The 27,931-nt window shown below is 49.4% G+C and overlaps 1 protein-coding gene across 1 annotated transcript in view; it reads right to left on the bottom strand.

The window, feature by feature from the left end:
• Positions 1–19,328: 19,328 nt before the first annotated feature.
• The window catches only part of DEPDC5 (DEP domain containing 5, GATOR1 subcomplex subunit), a 181,826-nt gene continuing 173,223 nt past the window's right edge, over positions 19,329–27,931 (bottom strand). The window contains exons 41-43 of the mRNA XM_049788917.1: positions 24,253–24,313; positions 20,645–20,727; positions 19,329–20,110 (exon numbers count right to left, since the gene is read on the bottom strand). Of these exons, the coding sequence (XP_049644874.1) occupies positions 19,818–20,110; positions 20,645–20,727; positions 24,253–24,313 (437 nt within the window). The 3' untranslated portion in view covers positions 19,329–19,817. The remainder of the gene's footprint in view (positions 20,111–20,644; positions 20,728–24,252; positions 24,314–27,931) is intronic.

Genomic DNA, 27,931 nt, shown 5'->3' with positions numbered 1-27,931 from the left:
CTACCCGGCCCCTAAGATAAATTTCTTAAGCAGCCTCCGTCAGCTGCCCTCCATCCATCGTGTTGTCTCTGCATCCATGCTGTCTCTGTCCTTCCTTGCTGTATCTCCCTCTTCCTCTCCCCCCCCCCCCAGGCCACTCTTAATTACCAACCACCACCCCCTCCCAGCAGGAAGGATCTCACAATCCAGGTGAGTTAGGCAGGAAATTTGGGGAGGTTCAATCCCTGGCATCCCATATTGTCCCCTGAGCCTGCCAGGAGCGATTTCTGAGTGCATAGCCAGGAGTAACCCTTGAGCGCTGCTGCTGCCGTGTGTGCCCACTACCCCCCCAAATAAAAGATATGTGAGCACCATGGCCAGAAAATGCAATGTCTGATCTTTGTTTGTTTGGGGGCCATGCTGGAGTTCTCAGGGTTTACTCCTGGCTCTGAGCTCAGGAATCACTTCTGACAGGTTCAGTGGACCATATAGACTGCTGGAGATCAAACCTGGGTAAGCTACATGCAAGGCAAACATACTATCAATGGGGGGCTGGAGAGATAGCATGGAGGTAGGGCATTTGTCGTGCATGCAGAAGGACAGTGGTTCGAGTCTCAGCATCCCATATGGCCCCCTGAGCCTGCCAGGAGCGATTTCTGAGCATAGAGCCAGGTGTAACCCCTGAGCGCTGCTGGGTGTGACCAAAAACCAAAAACAAAAAAATCTCAACATACTATCAATGAGATTGGAACAATAGCACAGTGGGTAGGGTTTTTGTCTTGCATGTAACCAACCTGGTTTGATCCCCAGCATTCCATATGGTCCCCCGAGCCTGCTAGGAGTAATTCCTGAGCATAGAGCCAAGAGTAAACAATGAGTGCTAGCAGGTGTGACAACAAAACCAAACAAACAAACAAACATCCTACCACTGTACAATCATTCTGGCCCCAGGAAATGCAACATCTGGTGAACACCAAAACCATCACTGATGTGCTTCAACTAAAAGTGCTTTCACTGGGGCTGAGGAGACAGTGCCAATGGCTGGAGCACATGCTTTGCATGCAGGAGCCCTGATTTAATCCTCTATACCACATGGTCGCCCAATCATGGAGTTAGTAGTCCCTGAACACTAGAGGTGCAACCCACAAAACAACAACCAAAAACTGTGCACCCAAGCAAAACCACAAATGAGGATGCACAAAACTCAGTGAGTATACCGCAGCTAAGTGTGGATGCCAGCACATACCACAGCTGACAGTCTCACAGCCAGATAGGTGCACTACCCTAGGTCACTGCAGTAGCAGCAGCAGCAACCACAGGAAGCAAATATTATAAATAAATATTTTAAGCAAATAGCAAATTTGGGCCTGAGCAATGGAACAGCAGTAGAGCGTTTGCCTTCCACACTGCTGACCCAGGACAGACCTGGTTCAATCCCTAGAGTCCCATATGGTCCCCCAAGCCAGGAGCAATTTCTGAGTAGCAGAACCAGGAGTAACCCAAGTGTCACGGAATGTGGCCCATAAATAAAAACAAACAAACAAAAAACAAAGATCGAGTTCTAGCTCTCACTTGTACCAGGGGCCAGAAAACTCTGTCATCTGTCCTGGGCAGCTTCCTGTTCCTTCCTGTTCACTTACACAGAGCCTTTTGCAGTCTCAAGTTGCAGTGCACTGTCATTTCCTCCAGGCACTCTCCCCCATCACCCTGCCCATGCCTGCTCTTTCGGTACATAAGTTTGGGTCATTCTGGCTGGTCCTTGCCCTTAAACTGCTTCATGTTAGGGCTGGGGCGAGAACTCAATAGAACACAGGTCTAGCATGTGTAAAGCCCTGACTTCCATCCTGGCACCTTAGGGCCCCAAGAATACCTCGTTCTGACCCCAGGGGTCCCCTACCACTGGTCTGGCCATGTTGCCCCTTGTAAAACTAAGAGAAGGGCTGGAGAGATAGACCAGTGGGTAAGGCTCTTGCCTGGCATACTGCTGACATGGGTTCAATCTCTAACACCATCTATGATCCCCTGAGCACCAGCAGAAGTGGTCCCTGAGCATAGTTAGGTGGGGTCCCAAAACCAAGATAAACAAGAGCTAAGAAAATGACTCATCAGACTTGATCCTCTGCACATGCTTTGCACGCAGAAGATTCAGGTACAGAGAGTAAATGGCAAAACTGGTATTAAAACCAGATCAGAAAAAAATAAAATAAAATAAAATAAAATAATGAGGGGCCCGGAGAGATAGCACAGTGGCGTTTGCCTTGCAAGCAGCCGATCCAGGACCAAAGGTGGTTGGTTCGAATCCCGGTGTCCCATATGGTCCCCCGTGCCTGCCAGGAACTATTTCTGAGCAGACAGCCAGGAGTAACCCCTGGGCATGGCTGGGTGTAGCCCAAAAACCAAAAAAAAAATAAAATAAAATAAAAAAAAATAAAAAAAAAAAAAAAAAAAAAAACCAGATCAGGGACCGGAGTGATGGAGGTAGGGCATTTGCCTTGAATGGTGGTTCGAATCCCAGCATCCCATATTGTCCCCTGAGCCTGCCAGGAGCAATTTCTGAACATAGAGCCAGGAGTAACCCTTGAGCACTGCTGGGTGTGCCCCAAAAACCAAAAACAAACAAAAAAAAACAGATCAGTTGGGCCCGGAGAGATAGCACAGCGGCGTTTGCCTTGCAAGCAGCCGATCCAGGACCAAAGGTGGTTGGTTCAAATCCCGGTGTCCCATATGGTCCCCTGTGCCTGCCAGGAGCTATTTCTGAGCAGACATCCAGGAGTAACCCCTGAGCATGGCTGGGTGTAGCCCAAAAACCAAAAAAAAAAATACCCCCCAAAAAAGCAAAAACCAGATCAGTTGGGCTGGAGCGATAGCACAGCAGTAGGGCATTTGCCTTACATGCGGTCAACACAGAATGGATCCCGGTTCGATTCCTGGCATCCCATATGGTCCCCCGAGCTTCCCAGGATCGACTTCTGAGTGCAGAGCCAGGAGTAACCCCTGAGTGCCGCTAGGTGTGACCCAAAAACCAAAACAAACAAAAAAACCAAATCGGTTAGAATGAGACCAAACTCCCTCATTGACCCCCCTTATGTCCCAAGAGATTATCCAATTACTTGAATGCAGCTTCCCTCAACCTGTTAGGACAGCTCTAGTGTGAAGCTTCTCTTTTGGGAGGTAGGGCAGGCTAAAAGGATTGAACATCAAACTCTAATGCTGAGCCTATTCCCAGGCCAGAAGTTGTTTTTTTTTTGGGGGGGTGGGGGGGGATCGTCACACCCGGCAGCACTCAGAGGTTACTCCTGGCTCTGTGCTCAGAAATCTCTCCTGGCAGGCTCGGGGGACCATATGGGATGCCAGGTTTCGAATCACTATCTGTCCTGGATCGGCTGCGTGCCAGGCAAATGCTCTACCGCTATGCTATCTCTTTGGCCCCCAGAAGCGTCATGCTAAACCAGCTAGGATGTCTCAGAAGCAGTACCCGGTGACAATTCTGTGATAGCAGAGCAAGCGGGCTTCTTGGTCAGCCTATTTGCAGCTTGCGCTCCCATCTCCCTCATAGAGAATCTCTCCAAGGTTGTTACTTTTTTTGGTTTTCAGTCACACCTGGGAATGATTAGGGGTTACTCCTGGTTCTGTGTTCAGGAATTACTCCTGGTGGTGCTCAGGGGACCATATGGGATGCTTGGGATCAAACCCTGGTTGGCCAAGTGGAAGGTAAGCACCCTGCTGCTCTGCTGTCACTCCAGTCCCACCCTCTCCAAGGATGAAAGGGAGCGCTGACCCAGAACTCAGAAATCCAGACTCTCAGCCCCTGTCCACAAAGCAGTAGAAGATGTCATAAAAAATTTTTTGAAGTAGGTGATGTGCCAAGCAAGGACGATGGCCACCTTCCATTACCCTTGTTTCATAAAAGAAAGGGCATCCTGATACACAAAAGATCAGACAACCTGTGGGTTCATTTCTCTTGGCGGCAATTCCCAGCTTCGTCCCTGCATTTCTTTTCCTTTGGCCATGGGTGGCACAGCTCGGCTCTAAAGCAGGGGAGCTCAGCTCCAGAAAAATCAAGCTATTAATTTTTTAGCTGAAAATTATTCAGCTCAATTAAGGAAAAACATCAGCCAGAAAAACCAGCCCAGAGCACTCTGGCCTCAGAACACTCTAATTTCCCTGTTTTGAGAGGGAAGGAAAAACTAAAAACATCCCGAGACAGCCAAGTGGAGCTCAGAAAGCATGACAGACTTGTCCACCACGGGCCCTCATGATGGGTTTGTCTCTGCTGGCGGGGGCTGTGCCTTCCTCGGAGGACTCTGGGCACGGGGCTGTCATGGCCCTGTCTCTAGCTGGCAGAAGTCAGGAGAAAAGATCATCGTACAAATGGGAGAGGGGCACAGATGATTCCAGGAGGTGACAAGGTTATGAGCAGTCGGCTGAGCAGCAAAAGGCAGAGGGCAGTGGAGCTCTAAACAGAGAATCAAGGCAGGCTTCTTGGAGTAGATGACAAGTGACACCACCAAAACTGAGGAAGCGACCAAGCTTCCAGGGTTTCTAGGAGAGGGAAGAGTTGATGGTGACAGGGGACCTTAGAGAAGAGCATCCATCAGTGCCCTTCCCCATCTTTATGGAACAGAAAACAGGACACGGGCCATTCTGAGTGAGCAGGGGCAGATGAACGTGGGAGGGAAGTTTCTAGGCACCCAGGCCCTGCGGGGATCCGTGTGCCACAGCAAAGACTTGGGGCTTCATTTGGAATTGTTGGGGAGTCACTGAAGCTGGGGTAAAGCAGGGAAATGGCACAGCCTGTTGCTTGAGTACAAGATATTTATTTATTTATTTGCGTGTTTGTTTTTTTGGCCACACCCTATGACATTCAGGGGTTACTCCTTGCTGCGCTCAGAAATCACTCCTGGCTAGGGGGACTGTATGGGACGCCGGGGGATCAAACCGTGGTTCGTCCTAGGCTAGTGCCGGCAAGGTAGATAGATGCCTTACCTCTAGCACCACCGCCCCAGCACCCTGAGTACAAAATGATTTGTTGGTTGTAGTGAGAAGTTCTTTATGGCAAAATGAGAAAGCCATGAGAAAGCTCCTATTTTTTTTGTTTGTTTGTTTTTGGGCCACACCCGGCAGTGCTCAGGGGTTACTCCTGGCTGTCTGCTCAGAAATAGCTCCTGGCAGGCATGGGGGACCATATGGGACACCGGGATTCGAACCAACCACCTTTGGTACTGTTTGCAAGGCAAACACCACTGTGCTATCTCTCCGGCCCCGAAAGCTCCTATTTTAACAAATTTTTTTCTAATGGATTAGATTCAGGAATTGTGGGTTTGGCACGAAAACCTAAATGGAAGAATGTGGCATGGAGCATAGTAGGGAGGCTTTAGGAAGAGTCTGGGTAAACAAAGATACATCAAAGCATGGGCAACTTGTCATGATTTTTGATATTTTTGTTTGTTTTGAGGCCACACCCGGTGGCGCTCAGGGGTTACTCCTAGTTCTGTGCTCAGAAATTGCTCCAGGCAAGCTCATAGGACCATATAGGATGCCAACGATCAAACCTAGGTCCATGGGGGCCGGCGAGGTGGCGCTAGAGGTAAGGTGTCTGCCTTGCAAGTGCTAGCCAAGGAAAGATCACGACCGCAGTTTGATCCCCCGGTGTCCCATATGGTCCCCCCAAGCCAGGGGCAATTTCTGAGCGCTTAGCCAGGAGTAACCCCTGAGCATCAAACGGGTGTGGCCCAAAAAACAAAAATCAAAACAAACCTAGGTTCATCCTGGATCTGCTGCATGCAAGGCAAACACCCTACCATTGTGCTATTGCTCCAGTCCTTAGTCATGCTTTCTGATTTTGGTTGTTCGTTTTTGACCCCACTCAGCAATGCTCAGGTGCTCCTGGCTCTGCACTCAAGAATCTGTCCTGGTGGGCTCAGGGGATCATATGAGATGCTGGGGATGGAACCTGGGTGGGCTATGTGCAAGGAAAGCATGCTACTGGCTGTGCTATTGTTCCAGATGGAGTTGGAGAGATAGTATAGCAGGTTTGATCTGGCACCACATATGGTCCCCTGAGCATGGTAGGAACAAAACCTGATCATATAGTCAGGAATAAGCTCTGAGCATAGCTGGGTGTAACCCCAAAAACAATGAATATGGAAGAGAAAGGGGAAAGTGAAGGGAGGAGGAAAAGGAGTCAGAGTTGGAGTCCAGACATGTGAGTTGGAGTTCGAGGGGGCCCAGGGCTGGAGAAGAGTTAAACTGAGACCCCTGACATGTATCTCATTGGAAACTAAAAAGAGGTGGGGAGGGGTGCACAGCAATATTACAGTGAAGGGCACTTGCCTTTTACATGAGACTGATCCAGGTTCAATCCCTGGCATCCCATATGGTCCCCAGCCATGAGTAATTCCATGCAAGGCCAGAAGTAATTCCTGAGTGCAGAGCCAGGAGTAACCCCCAAGCATTGCCAAGTGTGGCCCAAAAGCCAAAACAAGAACTAAAAAAAAAGTGAGGGGCAGGAGCTGAGGTGGTTCCAGCTGGTTATTCTTGGACCCCCATGAAAGGAGGCAGCAGTTCTTGTAGCCACTGGCACCAGGAAGGAGCCAAAGCTTAGGTTCACCCACCTGGGTTCCATCTGCTTTTTTACCTGCACAGCCAGCAGGAAACACAAAATACCATTAAGACACCACAACCTCCCTGTTTGAGTGGAGCACGGGAAAGGTCAGGGCAACCGGGAGTTGAGTTGGTGACTCTGACATGTTATTTGTTGATTGGTTGACACGCCCCCTAATTCACCTTTGCTCTCTAGGCATGGAGGCCGATGACCCCCACCGCGAGTGTGGGTGCCCTGTGGGTGATTCCTTTGAGGGATCTGGGCAGGGACTTTAGGCTAATGCAGTCCTGAAAGCTGCAGCTCAAGGTCTGTGCCACCACCGCAGGCCCCAGAGACTGCCGACCCATCAGGCTATACAGCTGGAGTTGGGGCACAGTGGGGAGAGAAAAGGGAAGCACAGCTCTGAGGACTGGCAAGCTCCCAGGCTGCCTCCGAAGCTGGCTCTAGGCAGTGATCTAAGAGCAGCACAAGTGGGAGCTCAGGCCGGTGTGTTGAGTCTCGAGGTGGCCACCCCAGGGGAGCCGATCTAGGCCTGAGTTTGTGGCCCCACTTGGTGTCAACAGTCGGAACAGTGGCTCCACTTGTGGGCACCTCCCTGTGCCGGGGTGAGTGGAGGCAGGGCTGAGAGTGACAGGATGCCTCTGCCCTCCTGGGCCCAGACTGTTGGCTCTGTTTGTTTGTTTGTTTTTTGGTTTTTGGGCCACACCCAGCGGTGCTCAGGGGTTACTCCTGGCTGTCTGCTCAGAAGTAGCTCCTGGCAGGCACGGGGGACCCTATGGGACACCGGGATTCGAACCAACCACCTTTGGTCCTGGATCGGCTGCTTGCAAGGCAAACACCGCTGTGCTATCTCTCTGGGCCCAGACTGTTGACTCTGACAGTTTCATCAGGCAGGGCCCTTGTAGGCCAACCAGGGTTTATATACTCTGGCCACTTTTTTTTTTTTTTTTTTTTTTTTTTTATGAAGGGGGAACACCCAGCAGTTCTCAGGAACTGTGCTCAGGTATCACTCCTGGAGGGCTCAGGAGACCATATGGGATGCCTGGGATGGAATTTAGGTTGGCAGCCTGCAAGGCAAATGCCCTACTCACTGTTATCGCTCCAGCCCCAACATGCTTTGGTCTGGAATTCCCGCTTGGCAGACATGGACTCTCTTTTCTGGGCCCTAAGGGATGGCAGCTTCTTACCAGGTTGGGTAAGAACCAGGACTGCTTCCCCCCATTCTCTGCTGCCTTGCTGGGGAGACTCTAAAGTCTCTTGCTCACTTCAGCTTGGGCCCTAACCTTTGCTAGCTTCTCTTTGGCCCTTGAAGCATTTTTCATAGTCAGGCTCTTATAGTCATATTCATTGTGATGTGTGTGGTGGTATGCAAGTGGTTCTTGCTTTGAGTTTTGGTTTTTGTGTTACACCCAGCAGTGCTCAGGGCACTGGATTGGTGTCCCAGGATCATTTCTGGTAGCATGGGGGACCATATGGTGCCAGGAATTGAATCTAGGGCTCCTGAATAAAAAGCCTGTGCTCTTTTTTACGGAGAGATAGCAAGGAGGTAGGGCATTTGCCTTGCATGCAGAACAACAGTGGTTCGAATCCCAGCATCCCATATGGTCCCCCGAACCTTCCAGGAACGATTTCTGAGCGTAGAGCCAGGAGTAACCCCTGAGCACTGCCGGATGTGACCCAAAACCCAAAAACAAACAAACACAGAAACCAAAAGGCCTGTGACAGCTCCAGCCTTTATGCTTTAGCTCTCCAGCTCCATTTATTGTTTTATTGGGGGTGGGGGAAGTGGTCACTAAGTGCTCAGGACTGGGGGATAAACCTGGAGATTCCACCAACCAGAATTACAGTTCAATGCCTGGACCTGAGGATGTGGGGGTTGCTCATCCTTGCATTGTCCAGGCAATGATTGGGAAAAAGGTCATAGTCATCGTGCTTAGGGGGTATATGCCAGGGAGCAAACTTGGGTTGAGCACATGCTAGCCATGTTCAACTCTCTGGCCCAGTCATGACTCTGAATGCATATTTGTAGACAGGCAAACGGCGATTGAATGTGTGAACAACGAATGAGTGTGAGTGGATGTCCCTCATGCAGTCTGGGAATGCAGGGGATTTGGGAGTCCAGGACTTAGAGGCCACTGCCTAGGACTGGGGCTGCAGTTGAGAGGGAGCAGCTGGGTCTTGCCTATGTGAGGCCCTGGGTTCCATCCTTAGCACCGCAAAAATAAATAAATAAATAGAGATCAGATTTGGTCCCTAGAACTCCATATGGCCCTTTAAACACCACTAGGAGTGACCCCTGACCACAGAATTAGAAATAAGTGCTGAGCACAGCTAGGTGTGGCCCTAAAACAAAAATAATGATAATAGAAGGAAAGGGGTGGAGTAATAGTACAGCAGGAAGTGCACTTGCCTTGCACACAGCTGACCCAAGTACAGTCCCTAGCATCCCATGTGGTCCCCCAAATCTGTCCGGAATAATTCCTGAGTGCAGACCCAGGAATAATCCCTGAGCATCAAGAAAGGGATCGGAGTGGTGGCACAAGTGGTAGGGCGTTTGCCTTGCACGTGGCTAACCTAGGACAGACCGAGGTTTGATCCCCCAGCGTCCAATATGGTCCTCTAAGCCAGGAGCTATTTCTGAGCACATAGCCAGGAGTAACCCCTGAGCGTCAACGAGTGTGGCCCAAAAACCAACCCTCCCGAAAAGAAAGAAGAAAGAAAGAAAGAAATCTTAAAGAAATAAAGAAGAAAGGAGGGGCCGGGAAGGTGGCGCTAGAGTTAAGGTGTCTGCCTTGCAAGCGCTAGCGTAGGACGGACCACGGTTCGATCCCCTGGTGTCCCATATGGTCCCCCCAAGCCAGGAGCGATTTCTGAGCGCATAGCCAGGAGTAACCCCTGAGCGTCAAACGGGTATGGCCCAAAAACCAAAAAAAAAAAAAAAAAAGAAGAAGAAGAAGAAAGGAAGAAAAGAAAGAAGAAAGAAGAGAAAGGCGAAAGAAAGATGAGAGAAACGAAAGAAGAAAAGAAAGAAGAAAGAAAGAGAGAGAGAGAGAGAGAGAGAGAGAAAGAAAGAGAAGAAAGAAGAAGAAAGAAAGAAAGAAAGAAAGAAAGAAAGAAGAAAGAAAGAAAGAAAGAAAGAAAGAAAGAAAGAAAGAAAGAAAGAAAGAAAGAAAGAAAGGAAAAGAAAGATAAATAGAGCCATTTTCCTCAAACCTAAACAGGAAGTGGTTTTCAGTCAGAGGCACACAAACCCAGACCATGGGCGTGTACAGAGAAGGCGAGGGAGGACCCCAGGGGTGGCTGCTGGGCCCTGCTTCCTGGAGAGATGGAGACTTGCTTCTTGCTCGAAAGGGAAGTGCATTCCATTTCACTTCTGCTTTGAGGTGAGACACATCCTGTGTCAGAGCCCAGGCGGTGTGTGGTCCTCGACAGATTAACAAGGATGGTGGCCAGTGCTGAATCTGGCCCTGGAGAGCCACAGCCTTGCTGTTGTGGGAGATCCGACCCCAAACTCCCTCACCATCCCTAGAAGTCACACACTCTCCTTCCTCTCTATGGCATTAGCCCTGGGATGGGAATCCCTGAGTTCGATTCCCTCCTCTAACGTGTGTGTGCTCAGGAAGCCTGATAAGTTCCTTTACTTCCCTGATTCTGGTCTCCTCTAAAAAGTGGGGTACACACCTACCACCTTTGTCAGACTGTCCTCAGGCTCCCACAGGACATAAACTTGTTTAAGGTTCAATACAAAAGCAAGTTCATGTGAGCTACAGGACAAGCTTTGCATGTGGAGGCTTAGGTTCAACTACTGATACCAAATATCCCTGAGGTAACAGCAGGCGCAACCCCAGCATTAAGTTGTGGGCTGGGAGAAGCTCCCAGATACTGCTAGGTGCATCCCAAAACTCCCAACGTAAGCGAAAATGATAGTACAGTGGTAGGGCGTTTGCCTTACACACAACCAACCAGGTTTGATCCCCAGCATCCTATAAAGTTCCTCCAAGCTCAAGCTCACCTGAGTGCAGTCAAGAGTGACTCCTAAGGGCCCGGAGAGATAGCACAGCGGCGTTTGCCTTGCAAGCAGTTGATCCAGGACCAAAGGTGGTTGGTTCGAATCCCGGTGTCCCATATGGTCCCCCATGCCTGCCAGCAGCTATTTCTGAGCAGACAGCCAGGAGTAACCCCTGAGCAACGCCGGGTGTGGCCCAAAAACAAAAAAAAAGAGTGACTCCTGAGGGGCCAAAAACAAAGAGGATGCTTGACCTCCATATGGGAGTATTCAAGGTTGTTTTTTTTGTTTGTTTGTTTTGGGTCACACCCACTTCGCTCAGGGGTTACTCCTGGCTCTATGCTCAGACATTGCTCCTGGCAGGCTGGGGGGACCATATGAGATGCCAGGATTCAAACCACTGTCCTTCTGCATGCCAGGCAAATACCCTACCTCCATGCTAACTCTCTGGCTCCAATATTCAAGTTATTTTAAAGTTATTTTGCATCACTTGGGCAGCATTGACCACTGAACAGTTTCTGAATTTTGCCATGACCAATGGGATGAAGAGAAGAATTTGCTATTATCCCACCTTCAAACTTGAGGCCCAATGAAGGTTTAATTCAGGGCTACCTGGGTCCTTGGCACCAAGGCTGGGCAATTTCTGGGATTTTAAAGAGGAAGTAACTATGAAAGAGGCTCCTTGACCCCTTCTAGATGCCAGACACCACCATCCAGGACCCTGCCAAGGTTTAAATCTGTTCTACTCAGATGTGGGGCCAGGAGGAGGAAAGCTTGGCCAGCGAGTTAGGCCATTCTCCTGGGATGTCTGCAGAAGGCCAGGTTGGCTCAGGGCTCATGGACAATGAGTCATTGGACTCATTGGACAATGAACAATGAGTAACAAATGGGTCATTTGTTTCTCTAGTTTGCCCCCAGGAACTGAAAACATTCCCTAACTCTAGATGTCAGTAATTTATTTTATTGTTTTGTTTTGTTAGTGGTGCTCTAGGCTTACTCCTGGCTCTGGGATCACCTCTATTCCTGGGACACCAGGAATAGAACCCAAGTCAATTGAATACAAGACAAATGCTCTACCTATTGCACTATGGCTCCAGCCCCAAGAAACAAATGATTTACTTCCCCCAGGGTCAGTCCTCTTCCCTCATCAGAATTCAGTTCAGGGGTCAGAATGTATTGAGTAGGTAAGACTTGCCTTGCACACTGCCCACCTGGCTTCAATTCTTGGTGTCCCATATCACCCCCAAAGCTCTCTCAAGAATGATCCTTGAGCACAGATTCAGGAGCAAGCCCTGAACATTGCTGGGTGTGACCCCCAAACAAACAACAACAACAACAACAAAATAATTCAGTTCAGGGGCTGAATTACAGCAGGCAGGGTGTTTGTCTTGTTGAACCTGACCTCAGTTCAACTCCCAGCTTATGGTCATCTGGGCCACACCAAGAGTGATCCCAGAACACTGTCAGGTGTGGCCTCCAAACCTAGTCAGAGTTCAAATTGGGCTGTTTACCTTCAATACTCTGACATCAGGGGATAAGTGAGCTGTTGCTGAAGGGGCTGGCTTCTGCTATAAAGGTAAATCAGAGGTACCAGATGATGAGAAGCGCTGGCAAGCTCCTGGTTTTCCTCTAGCACTTTCCTAGGGGTGGCTCAGAGGCAGCATCAGAACTAAGTGTGACAGGCCTGAGGCTGGCTAAGCCATACCAGCCTCTCTCAAGGTCCCAATTATGCAGGTCCTGAAGGGCACAGAGTTCGAGGACAGGCAGGACAAGTCCCTGAGAGCACCTGACCATGTCTTTCCCAGATGATCAGACTATGGGGAGAAGGACCCAGACTGTGAGGGACAAGGTTTGGAGGAACATCAAAGGCATTAGGAAAATGTTCCTCTCCCAGGAGGTGTTGGGCTTAAAATAACATTTTCTGTATCTGAAGAGACATTGGCTGAACTGGGTGCAATTGTCTGAACGTAAGTGGAACTGGGTGCAATTCAAAGTGCCCAGAGAGGGCTTTAGAGACTCAGCTTCGCTCAAAGGGTCCACGAGCTGCTGTGGGAGCGTCTCACAGGAGCTTTCAGCGCTCAGCCTCCTGAGGGGGAACAAAAAAGGTCTGAAATTTTGCCCTGTCCCTGGTATCTTCTAGATCAGTTGCCTGGGAGACAGCTCAAAGCCCTAGGTGCATGATTGCATGCAGGGAGTCAAGAGACCTCCAGAAAGAAGCTGGGAGTAGTTCTTGCTGAGGCCTGCTATAGGAAGGGAGGAAGGGAGGAAGAAAGAAGGAAGGGAGGAAGGGAGGTAGGAAGGAAGGGAAGAAGGGAGGAAGAAAGAAGGGAGGAAGGGAGGTAGGAAGGAAGGAAGGAAGGAAAGAAGGAAGGAAGGAAGGAAGGAAGGGAGGGAGGGAGGGAGGGAGGGAAGGAGGGAGGGAGGGAGGGAGGGAGGGCAGGCCAGGGCCAAGAGAGAAAGGGTTTTTACCAGGAGTTACAGAGCAACTACCACTTCACCCTAACCCTTTATGCTTTCCTTTGATCCCTTGGGAGATTTTCCTCCTTGGAAAGACACTGTGCTGAGTCATGGAGAAAACAGAGCTGCAGCCAGAGAAGCTGAGGTCAGGCCACAAGCTGGTAGGATGGAGCCCAGCACCTGCTTGCCCCCACCGCTGCCACTTGCAAATGCCAGGCCAGCTTAGGCAAAGTTCAGGCTGGAAGGCGCCTGAATTACTTGCATACAGAAGTAAGGGACTCCTTCCAGGCCAGATGAAGAGGGAAGAGAGGAGGGGCATGACCATGGCTCCCAACCAGGCTATGTCACATGTAAAAGTGACAGTTAAAGGGATCCATACCTCCTGGAGGTAAGGACAGCACAATGGGCAGACTACCACAGTCCTGGGTACCACAATCCTGACTCCCCAGCTCTGTGTAGTATTGGGTTGCACCCCCTCAGCTGGTATGATGAGGACTGGTAAACTGGCATGATAAAAAGACATACACTTGGGCCCGGAGAGATAGCATAGCGGCGTTTGCCTTGCAAGCAGCCGATCCAGGACCAAAGGTGGTTGGTTCGAATCCCGGTGTTCCATATGGTCCCCCGTGCTTGCCAGGAGCTATTTCTGAGCAGACAGCCAGGAGTAACCCCTGAGCACCGCCGGGTGTGGCCCAAAAACAAAAACAAAAACAAAAAGACATACACTCGCAACAGTACTTCCAATCTCCAGTTCAGGACTGTAGTCAATCTGTAGACCATAAAAAGGATTGAAATCCACTGACCTCAGATACAGCAACCAACTCAAGCAATGGATCACTCATTATTTCAGGTATCTGAGACTTCCGAGAATAGGATTTCCAGGTGAAGGAAGCAAGGGAAGAAATCTGGGGTGGGGTTTCCTCCAATGAACGATGGAGAGCAGAACCAGAGTATCTGCTTACTGTGCAGTCTGGCCTCCTACCTCGGAATCTCTGAGGAGCTGCAGAGCATGTGGATTTAGCAAGGTCTTGCACACAGCAGCACAAATCATGGTGGGGCCTGATCCAGCAATTTCTTCGCCATGAAGGATTTTTAGTTTGTTTCTAGTCCCATGTAATTCTCACTTCTTTTTTTTTTTGTTTGTTTGTTTTTTTGTTTTTTTTTTTTGGGTCACACCCGGCGGTGCTCAGGGGTTACTCCTGGCTGTCTGCTCAGAAATAGCTCCTGGCAGGCACGGGGGACCATATGGGACACCGGGATTCGAACCAACCACCTTTGGTCCTGGATTGGCTGCTTGCAAGGCAAACGCCGCTGTGCTATCTCTCCGGGCCCTAATTCTCACTTCTTTTCCTGAGTTCTCTGTCCCTGTATGGTTCCTTTCCCTATGTAGATTCAGTTATATGCCCAAGAGACAGGTGCCAGCACATAGTTGCCAGTGCCTGTGTGTTCCTCAGCAAAACCTGAAGCTGAGGTACAGCTCCTGAGTCACCCGGCCTCAGGCAACAACTGCTCCACAGGATGGACAGGAGCCAGGGTCAGTATGCTCAGGAGGCCTGTCTTCCCACTCTTGGCTATGAGGAGCCTCTGCCAACACAAGGAACTTTCCAGTAGAGGCTCTTTGGTTCTAGCTTAAGGTGGAGCTCCCACAGCACAGAGGAGAACACCCCTTGACCGAGTGGGAACCCTACTCTGGATCTCTGACCCATCTGACTCCACATCCCCTAAGACTCAGGATCACGTCCTCTGGGAGAGTTTTACTATTTCAATCCTTCTTTAAACCCCTGGGGTTCATAGCGATTTGGCAAGATCGTTGGTCAAGGGGCCAAAGCAATAGCATGACGATAGGGCATTTGCCTTGCACGTGGCCAACCCCAGACGGACCCGGTTCGATTCCCAGCAGCCCATATGGTCCTCCAAGTCTGCCTGGAGCAATATTTGAGCACAGAGCCAGGAGGCACTGCCAAGTGTGACCCAAAGAAGTAAAGACTGTCAGCCAATACAGAAAAGTAGGAGCACTGCATTCCAGGCATGAACTTCTTATTTTAGGGAGTGAGGAGATGGGTTATACTGGGCGAGACTCAGAGATCTCTCCTAGTAGTGATTAGGGGACCATATGTGATGCCAGAGATAGAACCAGGCATGGCAAGCACCTTACCCCACTGCACTATTTCTCCAACCCCCGGGATATGAGCTCTTGACCCACACTCCGGGTGAGCTTTTCACTACCGGGGAACGATTGTCTCATCTTACAGAAACGGGCGTTCTGAGAGGCCCTGACCTTACTCAGGGTCATGTGCTGGGAAGTGGCCTTGCTGGACTCTCCGTCTGGCTACGTGCCAGCTCCCGTCACCATTAGGCCACTAACTGCAACGGGGTGCTGAGTGAAGCTCTGGGCTGGGAGCCAGAGGACTTGGTCTTCATTCCAGTTCTACCTCGAGGGCGGGTTTCCTTATCTTGGGGAAGTGGAAAGGTTGAGTGCATCTCCAAGATTCACTCTTTCAGGCTCAGGTTACTGGGACACCCTCATCGCCACCTTCCTGGGAAGGTGGGAGGGGAGATGACACCCAAGGCAGGCCACATGTGTCTAGGCATTACTAGCATGAGTAAGCTCCTCCTGTAACCCAATTTAGAGAGACAGATGAGCTCCCATCAAGATCCTTTTAAGGGGCCAGAGAGATAGCAGAGCAGTAAAGCACATGGCCGACCTGGGACGAACCTGGGTTTGATTCCTGGCATTCCATACGGTCCCGAGTCTGCCAGGAACGATTTTTGAGTGTAGAGCCAGGAGTAACCTCTGAGTGCCGCAGGGTGTGGTCCAAAAACCAAAAACCAAAAAAAAAAAAAAAATCCTTTTAAGGTTTGAGCCTTAAGATTTGTATCCTCTTCTGCTGGGTCTGGGCTTGGCCATATGCATCTCATCCTCTTAATTTCACTGACTCATTCATTCACTTGACTTAGGAAATTGCCAGAAGAAATTCTCAAGCTAATGATCTGAAATCAGTTTGCAAATAATTAGTGATACAAGCCCAGAAGAGAAATATTCAGAGAGTTGTATGTATGTGTGTAAGTATGTGAGCATGTTTACACATGGGAGGGTAGGGAGAAAGGAAATTTATTAATCTGTTGATAGGCAATAGTTGAGGAACAAACTCCAGAACCATCTTTAATTCTGCCACGGAAAAATGATAAGGGAGATAGCTCCAAAGCCTGGAGCATAAGTAACTCCAATTCAATTCCGGGCAATAAAAGCTTCCCTGAACATTAAGCCTGGAGTAGCCTCACCAGCACTAGATGTGGCCTCAAAAAAAAAAAAAAAAGGCAACAACTAACTGACTGGGTTAGAATTTAAACTCAGATCCTCTTGGCCATCAACTGTTTTCTCTGTTCTCCACCACTTGGTTGGGGCTTCAATCTCTGCACACAAGTTCCCCATTTCTCTTGGTTTTTGGGTCACACCTGACAGTGCTCAGGGGTACTCCTGGCTCTGCACTCAGAAATCGCTCCTGGCAGGCACGGGGGGACCATATGGGATGCTGGAATTCGAATCACCATTGGTCCTGGGTTGGCTGCTTACAAGGCAAACGCCCTACCACTGTGCTATCTCTCCGGGCCCCAAGTTCCCCATTTCTAATAATTCAAACCTTTTCTGTGCTGGGCTCTGCCCTGGGAAGCAGGGCTGAAGGGAATGGGTGAGTCCTTGGGACAGGCAGGATGAATAAAGGAGGGGAGGACTGGTTCAAAGCCCCAGAAAAAGACGTGGGAACATGGGTGGAAACAAAGTTGATCAGAGTGGTGGCGCTGCCTCTAAGGCCCTGGGAACCAAAGCAGGCAGTTTTAGCTTCGTTTTGCAGGATATGTGACCTGGTATTTTAGTTGGCTGGCTGGTTCTTCTACCCAACTTTGTTTTGGGGTCATACCTAACAGCGCTCAGGGATCCCTCCTGGCAGGGCTTGGGGGATACCATCTGGGAGGATCAAACCTTGGCTGTCACAGGCAAGGGAAACACCCTACCTACTGTACTATCACTCTGGCTCCTTTGATCTAGGCTTTTCTTCCTGGCTCATGTTTGGAAGAGGCAAGGGGTAATGGTGGTTCTTCCACATGGGACAATGAGGCTCACAAGTGACTGTGCCATATGGCCTGACCCAAACAGGTCGGTGGCTGCTGTGTCCAGCACCATCCTAGAACGTCAGGCCAGAAGCACGGAGATGAGGCCTCTAGGCCTGGCAAGAGCATAGTCTATTCTTTTTGTTGTTGTTGTCATTTTGGTTTTTGGGCCACACCCAGTGATGGGTTATTCCTGGCTATGCACTCAGAAATCATCCTCGGCTTGGGGGACATATGGGACATCAGATCAAACCGCAGTCCGTCCTAGGTTAGCAAGGCAGATGCCCTACTGGTTGCACTACCGCTCCAGCCCCGAGCATAGTCTATTCTTATTTACTGCATGTCCCTCCCTCTCTCATTCCTCAAGCACCCAAGCAGAGTGCATCCCTTTTTATTAAATCTTGTAGGGGGTGGGCTGGAACAAGAGTCTTTTTTTGTTGTTGGTTTTTGACTCTTGACTTTGTAAGGGGCCACATCATCCAGTAGTGCTCCAGAGACAATACGTAATCCCAGTCAGTAAAAGGGGTATTTGAGTGAAACACTAAGGCATGACTTCAAGGCCAGGCTTCTTTTGCTCCCCGTGCTGAATCCAAATCCATTTTCCGAGCCATCTACCATGATGCTACACGTATAGGAACAAAGAGATGAATAGTACGGGCAAGTTTCTCTCACGTCAGAGTGTAAATGTGCTGAGAACTGTTAGCAAAGTACCAGGTGCCGTGGGCAGATGTCACAGGTGTCCTGCTGTGTCCCTAGAGAAGTGACATTTGTGTGAAGAGCTGAAAGAAAACTGGCAGGCACTAAGGGGAAGGTGTGTGGAGAGTAGCTATGTTTCACGCAGACGAACAGCCTGTTCCAATGAGCTACTCTAATACCAGGACCAGCTTGTATGGGGTCATGCTGAAGATTGGAAGCTCAAGTCACTGTGACAGGCACGATCAGAGCAATTTTCAAAAGGACTCTGCCAAGTGGAGAATGACCTGGACAAAGAGGAGATGCCTTAGGAGGCTCGTCAATCTTTGCAAGAGAATGTAGACCAATGAGTGGCAGGCTTAGCATGGCAGTAAGGGGAGGAAGGAGGTAGATTTGGAAGTGATTGAGAAGGTAAAAGTACAGAACTGATGATAATTCCTAATGGAGTGGTGGAGGGAAAAGTAAAGGTAATTGTCAAACCTCACCTCCTTCTGTCCCCCTGGTGAGCTAGAGTTTAGCTTCTTAAACTGGAAGTTGCGATGCACATGGCATCACAGAACCATACAAGGAGGCTGGGAAGAAGCTGGCAACAGAAAAAGTTTTCCTGATTGGTAGTAACTAAAAAATTCACTCAAACTCAAATGCATAAGGAATCTGAGCTCTTTCTGGCACTGTTCGCTCATGCTGTATTTCTTCAGCAAGAAAAAGGGGAGATGGAGGGGCCAGAGTAATAACACAGCGGGTACAGTGTTTGCTTTGAACATGGTTGACCCACGTTTGATCTCCAGCATCCCATATGTCACCCCCACCAGCTTGTCAGGAATCATTTCTGAGAGCAGAGGCAGGTGGCACCTGAGTGCCACCAGGTGTGGTCCCCCAAAAAAAAGTAAAGGAGAGGAGAAAAGATTAAGGCAAAAAGGGAGCATGACTGGAAGCGACTAGAAGAGGTTTATACAGAGCACCCTGGCTGAGGTACATTGTTGGGTCTGAGCCTGGAAAAGTCTCCCATGGGATTGTTTTCCATATCATCTGAATCTGCCAGCCACAGCTGGTCCCAAGATTCACCTTGACCTGCTTCAGCCAGAAACTTCTCAGCCATGGTCCTGACTGCTAACTTGGCCTGCCTTGACCCCCGGGCCTGTGGAAAGACATATTTCAGCAACATCAAAGACTCCAAGACGGGGCCGGAAGATAGCATGGAGGTAAGGCGTTTGCCTTTCATGCAGGAGGCCATCGGTTCGAATCCCGGCGTCCCATATGGTCCCCTGTGCCTGCCAGGAGCAATTTCTGAGCCTGGAGCCAGGAATAACCCCTGAGCACTGCCGGGTGTAACCCAAAAACCACACACACACACACACACACACACACACACACACACACACACACACACACACACACACACACACACACACAAAGACTCCAAGACATGTGAATCCTTCTCACAGCCAGGGCTGGCCCCAGGGCCACGACTGCCCAGTCCCAGACAGAACCAGTACTGCCGGGAACCGTGCTGGCCAGGACGCTGCACATGGCACTTTATTCCTCCTCTGCTATATACAGGTATGTACAGTTGGCATGAGCATATGGTACATTATTTCACAAAGTTATCTTACATCTTGTGCATACCTCTGGGCAGGCAATGGCAGGTTTGGCTCCGAACAGCCCATGGATGGGGGAGGGCGGCCACTCACAAGAGCTGGCCCCTCCAAGGACACTCAGGAGGAGTGTCTGCCTCCTCCTCTCAGTGCTGAAACCTCTGCCCCAACCATCTTGGCCTCCCAACAGCTCTTGGAACAAGCTACCTCCAGTACTTTCTCCTTGAGTGGAGGATACTTCATTGGGGGGAGTCACCAAGGCTCGGGTCCCCTCTTTGACAGCTACTGGCTGCCCTGGGATGCCCAGAATCTGACTGATCCTATTGAATATCAATAGCAAGACTGGAACCTTCCCGTCCTTCTGACTCAGGCAGCCTCACGGGGCACTGGCATGCATCTTCTCCAGGCAACTCATCCAGAATGTGACCAGGCGGTTGTCACGGTTGATACAAAAGTCCGTGAAGTCCTTGAGCAGCCGGTCGGCGAACTTCTCATCTCCCGTGGCACTGGAGCGCCACGTCTTGGTCAGCATGGTGTTGTAGGCCCAGTTGTAGCCCACCCGCTCCTCACAGAACATGTTCTGGCTAGTGGAGCTGGTGGAGTTGCGCCGCCGCCGCTGCTGACCTGAGAACTTGCGCTTGGAGTAGGGCAGTTGCAGGAAGACTGTTCCTGAAAGGAGATCCGGGTCATGGCCACAAGGTGGGAGGTGGGATCAGCGGGGGACCCAGGTCATACTCACCAGGTGGGGGCTGTCAGAGGGGGACTAAGGTTATATTCACCAGGTATAAAGTGGGTGTCAGAAGGGACCCAGGTTACAGCCACCAGGTAGGGCTTCGGGGCCCGAGAGGTACCCGTGTCACCCCCACCAGATTGGGGCTGGGTCAACAGGGGCTAGTTTTTTTTTTTTTTTTTTTGGTTTTTGGGCCACACCCGTTTGACGCTCAGGGGTTACTCCTGGCTATGTGCTCAGAAATCGCCCCTGGCTTGGGGGGACCATATGGGACGCCGGGGGATGGAACCTCGGTCCTTCCTTGGCTAGCGCTTGCAAGGCAGACACCTTACCTCCAGCGCCACCTACCCGGCCCCTACAGGGGCTAGTTTTGTGACACAGATTTGGGGCAACAGCAAGAAGCTGAGGCACAGGACCAACCCCCGTCTACATGGGGACACCCCTCCCACCCCACTTTGAGTGCAGCTGCTCACCTGTAACATGGATGTACTGAGGCTTGTTCTCAGCAGGAAAGTTAAATGCAGAGGCAGAATATTTATCTTGCACAAACCCAAACCTAAGGGAAGGACAGAAGACATGCTAATTATGATTCTTTAGCTCAAGGGAAAGTAGAGCAAGTGGGACTACCAGCATCTCTCTACCAGCCTGAGTTCTTTCTAGAAAGGTCTCCTTTTCTAGAAAAAAAAAAAAAAAAAAAAAAAAAAAAAGAAAGGTCTCCTTAGAGATAGATCACTCAAAACCAAGGAAGTAAAGTGATGGGCAAGTGCTGCCTTGGATGTGTGAAGCGCTGGGTTCAGGCTTATTTTCATCATCGGCTTCAGGCACTCAACAGGCAACCTCTCTGACCACTCTTTCTCCTGCACTTCATCTGCCAGCATCCTAATGTATACACCTCTGCCCGCCATTGACTCAGATCTGACTCTATCCTATCCCAGTACACCTGTCCTGCCCCATCTTGCCCCCTTTCTCACCCTCTCCCTGGAATCAGCCTTGCATGTTGGCCATGTAGTCCAGGCATCCCCATTCACGAGACTATCAGCTTCAGAAGGAACGAGACCTTGTTGTAATTCATGCTAGCCACACACTCTCCCTTTCAGTACATTAAAAACACAGAGAAGGGGCCAGAATGATAGTATAGTAGGTAGGGCATTTGCCTTGCATGCATCTGATCTGGGTTTGAAATTCAGCATCTCGTATGGCCTCCCAAACCCCACCAGGAGTAATTTCTGAGCACAGCCACAAATTAGCTCTGAGTACCTCTGGGTGTGGCCTCCAAAAGAAACAAAATACTTAACATACAGTGGACTCTCAGGAAAGGCTTCCCTAGAAGTGATAGGAATTGAAGTTTCAGGAACAACAATCTGGGCTTTCTGCTTTACCCCACTGTGGAAAGGGCAGGGGATGGGGGTGTCACTTTACTTCTATGGCTTGCTTTATCTCATGTCTCATCTACAGCTTGTTCTATTCCTGGTTTGGCTATAAGGCACATGTATTCAGCTCTACCTGAAGAGTGCTGCAAACGATGTGTAAATAGGTGTGGGGAACCAGGGCTGCTGGAGGGAGGGCGGAGGTGCAGGCAGAACTAGAGGAGGCGAAGTACCCATCTGTTCTGATTCCAAGTTCCCTGCTGGAGCCTCACTATAATATGGCAGCATGAGATAGGAGAATCTTTGTGTGCAGTACCAGGGATCTAGCCCTGTGTCTCACATGCAAAACTGGGGCTGAGCTCCATTCCCAGCCCATCTGAGGATTAATTAGTAAAGAGCAGAAGTCATATACATATGTTTGTGTGTGAATATATATATATATATATATTGTTGTTATTGTTGTTGTTTGCTTGTTTATTGGGCCATACCCAGTGACACTCAGGGGGTTACTCCTGGCTATGCGCTCAGAAATTGCTCCTGGCTCTTGGGGGACCATATGGGACGCTGGGGATCGAACCATGATCCATCTTAGGCTAGCACCGGCAAGGCAGATGCCTTACCGCTCTGCACCACCACTCCAGATCCCATATATAGATATATATTGAATGGAAAAGGTAATGCACTGGTTCAGCATTGCTAGGAATGGCTGTTTCACTTGCCTTTTATTCTACAGTCCCAAATAATCTGTCAGGCTAATCTTCATTCCTTTCTGAGGTTGCCAGGAAATAGTTTTTTTTTTTTTTTTTTTGAGTTTCTTTTGTTGTTGTGCGTGAGCGCACGCCCTGGTGGTGCTCAGGGATTACTCCTGGCTCTGCACTCAGAAATCACTCTTAGCAGGCTTGGGGGATCATATGAGATGCCGGGCATCGAATTACTGTCAGTCCTGGGTCGGCTGTGTGCAAGGCAAATGCCCTACTGCTGTGCTATCTCTCGGCCCCTTATTATTTTTTTTTTTTTCATCAAGGAAATGACATAGTGCTTGGCCCCCAGGCTGGCCACTCAGGGAATTCATGGGAAATATAAGCTATAATGGAAGTGAGGAATAAGGGGTTCTGTCCTGTCCCTGGGAAAGGGATGGACTTATAGCAAGCTCAGTGTCCAGGGGAAGTCAACATTTACCAAGAGGGCAGAGCAAAGACGTCCAGGAAAGCAGGGCTTTCTAGCTGTTAGATAGAACTTAGGGATGAGCTAATGTTTCATCTCAAAGCCACAAATGTTTCATTTTCCATCTAGAGTTCCACTCCATGAAAGAGCCTCTGTATAAGTGTCCAACAATTCTGGGCAAAGCACTTTGCTAAACTCTATCTTTTTTCTCTAGGGAAGCTCCCATCAACACCTCTATTAGTGTAAGAGTTGGACAGATTGAAGGGACAATCTAAGGGGAAAGATGAATGTGGGTGTAGGGAGGGAGAAAGGGGAAGCTGAGAAAAGGTAAAGGTATAGGGGGGGTCTAGGTAGGGAGACAGGAAATGGTTCTGGGTGGGGACTAGGAGCTGATTTAGAAGGGACACAGCATAGCAGAGTCCGTGATACATGAGTTAGCGGTATGTGTGAGCAACCTCCAAGACTGGAAAGCAGGCTGAAGAGGAAAGGGCAGTCATATGGAGAAGAAGACTACGATCTAATCTAAAATCGATCAGAGGTAATAGTGGGGCCTGAGAGTACAGCAGGTAAGGCACTTGCCTTGCACTCAACCAACCCTGTTTCAATCCCCAGCATCCATAATTCCTCCTCCGGGCCCTGCCAGGACTGATCCTTAAGCAAAGAGTTAGGAGTAAGCTTTTGGGCACTTCTAGGAGTGGGTTCTGACAATCTGCTTGTTTGTTTTTGGGCCACACCTGACAATGCTCAGGGGACCATAAGGATACAGAGGATCAAACCCAAGTTGGCCATGTGTAAGGCAAGTACCCTAACTGTTGTACTGTTACTCCAGCCCCATAACTATGCAATATTTAAAAGGATAAAAAGGGCAGATTTAATCCAGCAAGGCATGCCATGAGTGATCTGCAGTCAGTAAGGCGCACTAACAGTGCTGTGCATATGCAGACCTGCGGAGTAAACTCAGCAGCTGGCTGGGGTGAGTATTCATCAGCTACTAGGGGCTTCTGGGATGCTGGATGAGGGACAATGGATGCTGAGGAAGCGAAAGCCAGAGGGTTATTGAGGCAAAAGCACAAGGTTCTACATTTGCCATGACTATTGCAAGATACTGATTGAGTTGGTGATGCTCAAGAGACAAGGCTGGCATGCCTGAGAAGTGGGCAGCTAAGTCTCCAAAAGGCTTTCCCTAGCACACACACTGGTGCAAGCAAAGCGACTTCAGCCTTCTGAGCAATGTCCCAGTGCCTCTCCACAGACTACAGCAGTTTCCAGGTCAGATCAGCTCCTGGTGAGCTGAGCTCAGGGTCTTGTTGGCAGTCAAGGAGGAAGTCTATGAGCTTCCCTCCAAAAGAAGGTAATGAGTATAGAACAACAGTTTTGGGAACTGAAGAGGTGCTTATCTCTGAAGCCAATGGTGACAAGCAGCAAATCTGTCAGAAGGGGACTTAATTAATTTCCCCAGAAGTAAAAAAACACTGGATCTTGCCTCAGTGACTGCTTCTCAAGACACACACATAGGGCCTCCTACCAGGCCCTCTGGCAAAGGGACAAACCTGTGTGCTATGGCTTCCTGGAAAAGGTGCATTCGATCCCAGTATGTTTCTGGCTCAAAACCTGAAAGGGAAAAAGATAGAAGTGGTGAAGGGCAGTCCCATGGTTTGTAGTTCTCTCTTGTCTGGTCTTTGGATTTCTCACCCTTCTTGGCAGCACTTCTGACCCACAGGGTCTGCTTTCCGAGAATCCTTATGCAGAGGAAGGCAACCCCGAAGAACGTGACAGTGGCCTCACCACCCCTCCCTTTCCTTGGTTCAAATGAGGCCCAGAATGGGTCCAAAGAGGAGGCCTCTGACACCAGCCTGAGCTACCAGGTCCGGTTCTAAGGCTCCTTCCAATGACTTCCTCTGCCAAGTAGGAAAGAGATACTATATCAAAGTACAAACACAAAGGCAACTTTCAAATGCATGTTATCTGCTTTCTAAGAACAAAACACAATAAAATAATTTTGTATTTTCCTACTAGGAAAATGGCAAAATTACAATAGTACAAGTTTAACAGTTTGGGAAACTGGAATGAATGTTTCAGAACAATCTTGGGGAAAGTGAGGGGCAGAGTAGAGCACACGAGTGGCCACTCCCATTGCCAATATCATTGCCCCCCCCCCACCTGCTTCTCTGTTCCCTCTTCCTATGGGGTCCCAGAGTGAAGGAAGCAGCAAGACCCAGGCAGGAGACACAGCAATTGGCTGTGCTGGGGCTACTGGACTGTGGCAGTACTGACAAGAACCTAGGGTTCCACAGAGGGCTTGTTATTACTCTTTTACACTTGGATGATTTTTAGTTTAGATAGATTTGAGGTTCTGGGGAGAGGGTGGGGGAGAAGAGAGAGAAAGAGAGGGAGAGATTAAAGATGGTGGCTTTTATACTCTAGGAACACAAAAACACAACACAAAAATGCCCTCTTGAACTCCTATGTTCATTGCAGCTCTATTTACAATAGCCAGAATCTGGAAACAACCCAGATGTTCCACAATAGATGAGTAGCTAAAGAATCTATGGTACATCTACACAATGGAATGTTATGCAACTTTCAGGAAAAATGAAGTCATAAAAATTTGCCTATACATGGATGAACATGGAGACTATTATGCTGAGTGAAATTAGGCAGAGGGAGAGAGACAGACACAGAATAGTCTCATTTAGGGGCCGGAGCAGTGGTGCAGGGCATAAGGTATCTGCCTTGCATGCGCTAGCCTAGCCTAGGACAGACCCTCCCGCATCCCAAATGGTCCCCCAAACCAGGAGGGATTTCTGAGCGCATAGCCAGGAGTAACCCCTGAGTGTCACCGGGTGTGGCCCAAAAAACAAAACAAAAAAAAACCAACCAACCAAAAAAGAATAGTCTCACTTATCTGTGGGATTTAAGAAAAGTAGAAGTCGGGGGCCGGGTAGGTGGCGCTGGAGGTAAGGTGTCTGCCTTGCAAGCGCTAGCCAAGGAAGGACCGCGGTTCGATCCCCCGGCGTCCCATATGGTCCCCCCAAGCCAGGGGCGATTTCTGAGCACATAGCCAGGAGTAACCCCTGAGCGTCAAATGGGTGTGGCCCAAAAACCAAAAAAAAAAAAAAAAAAAAAAAGTAGAAGTCAAAATGGTAATAATTCCCAGAGATAACAGAGATGAGGGCTGGAAGGACCAGCCCATGATATGAAGCTTATCACAAAGAATGGTGAGTGCACTTAGAGAAATAACTGCATGAACAGCTACTATGACAATGATATGGAAATAGAATGCCTGTCCCGAAGATGGGCAGGCGGTGGGGGAGGAGGAAAAATGAGGGACATTGTGGCAGAAAAGTTGTACTAGTGGAGGTGTGTACATTTCATTTTATTACTGAAACCCAACAATGAACATGTTTATAAACACAGTGCCGCCAGGTTAAAAAAAAAGAAAACAACCCACCAAAACAAAAGATGGTGGCTTTGATAGAAAAACATACTTATAATTAAGCACATTCTTGTCACATTTGTACAATGTTGAATTCATGGTTACTGAAAGGGGAGAAAACTGGAAAAAACTTGGCATGAGGGGCCGGGCGGTGGCGCTGGAGGTAAGGTGCCTGCCTTACCTGCACTAGCCTAGGAGACGGACCGCGGTTCGATCCCCCGGCGTCCCATATGGTCCCCCAAGCCAGGAGCGACTTCTGAGCGCATAGCCAGGAGTAACCCCTGAGCGTTACCGGGTGTGGCCCAAAAACCAAAAAAAAAAAAAAAAAAAAAAAAAAAAAAAAACTTGGCATGAAGGCAAGAAAACAGATGAAAAGACTTGGATCATTCTTTTTGGTTGTTTTTGTTTTGGGGCCACACCCTGTAATGCTCAGGGGTTACTCCAGGCTATGCACTCAGAAATCGCTCCTGGCTTGGGGGATCATAGTGGACACTGGGGGATCGAATCTCGGTATGTCCTAGGCTTAGTTGCATGCAAGGCAAACGTCCTACCACTGTGCCATTGCTCCGGTCACTCGGATCATTATTCTTTTAAACTTCAGCTGTAACCATGGCAACCGACAGAGGCTGCTGGTCTGAATTATATAGTAAGAGACAGAGAGTCATTAGCTCAGACAAAAATGTCCTTCAGGGCCAGCTGCTGAGCAGTCCTGTGTTGCCACAGCATGGGGGGCCCCCCAAAGAGTGTGAAAGGTGGGTGGGTGGGAAAACTCTCTGTGCTCTCAAAGTATTAGACGCAGCCACAGGAGGTGTCTGGCTTCACATTGTTAGACACAAACCATCACGTGGCATTTCAAGACTGCAAAAATGGTCCTTGCTCAGCCATGCTGTGTGGGTAAATGAGAATGTGTATGTCAGGAGGGGGATAAAAACACTCAGGTGAGGCTCACATGGCACCTATCAGCCAAAACACTGTGTCCAATACTAGGGTCTCCCCAACCTGGGTGAGACCACTCATGGTCTGGGGTTTACTGTCACCAACCACAGCACAGAAGGGATGGGAAGAAAGCATCTCCTTTGGTGAGTAAAAGTACTTCTTTTATATTTATGATTTCTGAGAAACTAAATGGGTCCTGATGTAGCAGCAGCAGTGCTAGCCATTTCATTTTCAGGAAGAACACTGATGAATTCCAGTCATTTACTCATTCACCACCAGAAGCACTTGGGGATACAAAATTGCGTGAAGCAGGCCTCCTGCAGAGGCCTTGGTATGCCACAGGCCTGCCGTCAGAATGCTGCTGGCCCGGGGTAGAGGCATGGGAAGGGTGTGGGCCTGGGCCCTGTTGTCTCCTGGAGCTGATTTCCTTGAGAAGCGAGGCTATAGGCACCCCTTGGTTTTGCACCATAAATCCCTGTTTCGCTTCTGATACCACCCACATTTTTTTTGCAAAAAGTGAGGTCACACCTGACAGGCTTGGGAGACCATCTGGGGTACCAAGAACAGACCCAGATTTACTGGATGAAGGCAAATGCCCTACCTGACTGTCCTATCTATTGCTCTGGCTCCAGCCTCATCCTTTTTCAATTCTTCTGCATATGGAATCATAGCTTCAAGCCTCCAATGAGGATCAAGTTTCCATAGCTCAGACCATTTATACAGGAAAACAGACTGGAGAGGTGAGGACCCCAGGGCCTCTTCTGGTGTAAGGGGGGGGGGGGGGGATAAGGCTCTCTCACATCCAGGATCCCACACCAGGTTTTATCAATCTCTCTGGGATTGCTGAGGCAAACTTC

Source organism: Suncus etruscus, chromosome 15 (assembly GCF_024139225.1).
Source record: "Suncus etruscus isolate mSunEtr1 chromosome 15, mSunEtr1.pri.cur, whole genome shotgun sequence".
NCBI classification, from domain to species: Eukaryota; Metazoa; Chordata; class Mammalia; order Eulipotyphla; family Soricidae; genus Suncus; species Suncus etruscus.
Note: the sequence above shows the minus strand (reverse complement) of the source record. Positions and strands in the feature narration are given on the sequence as shown.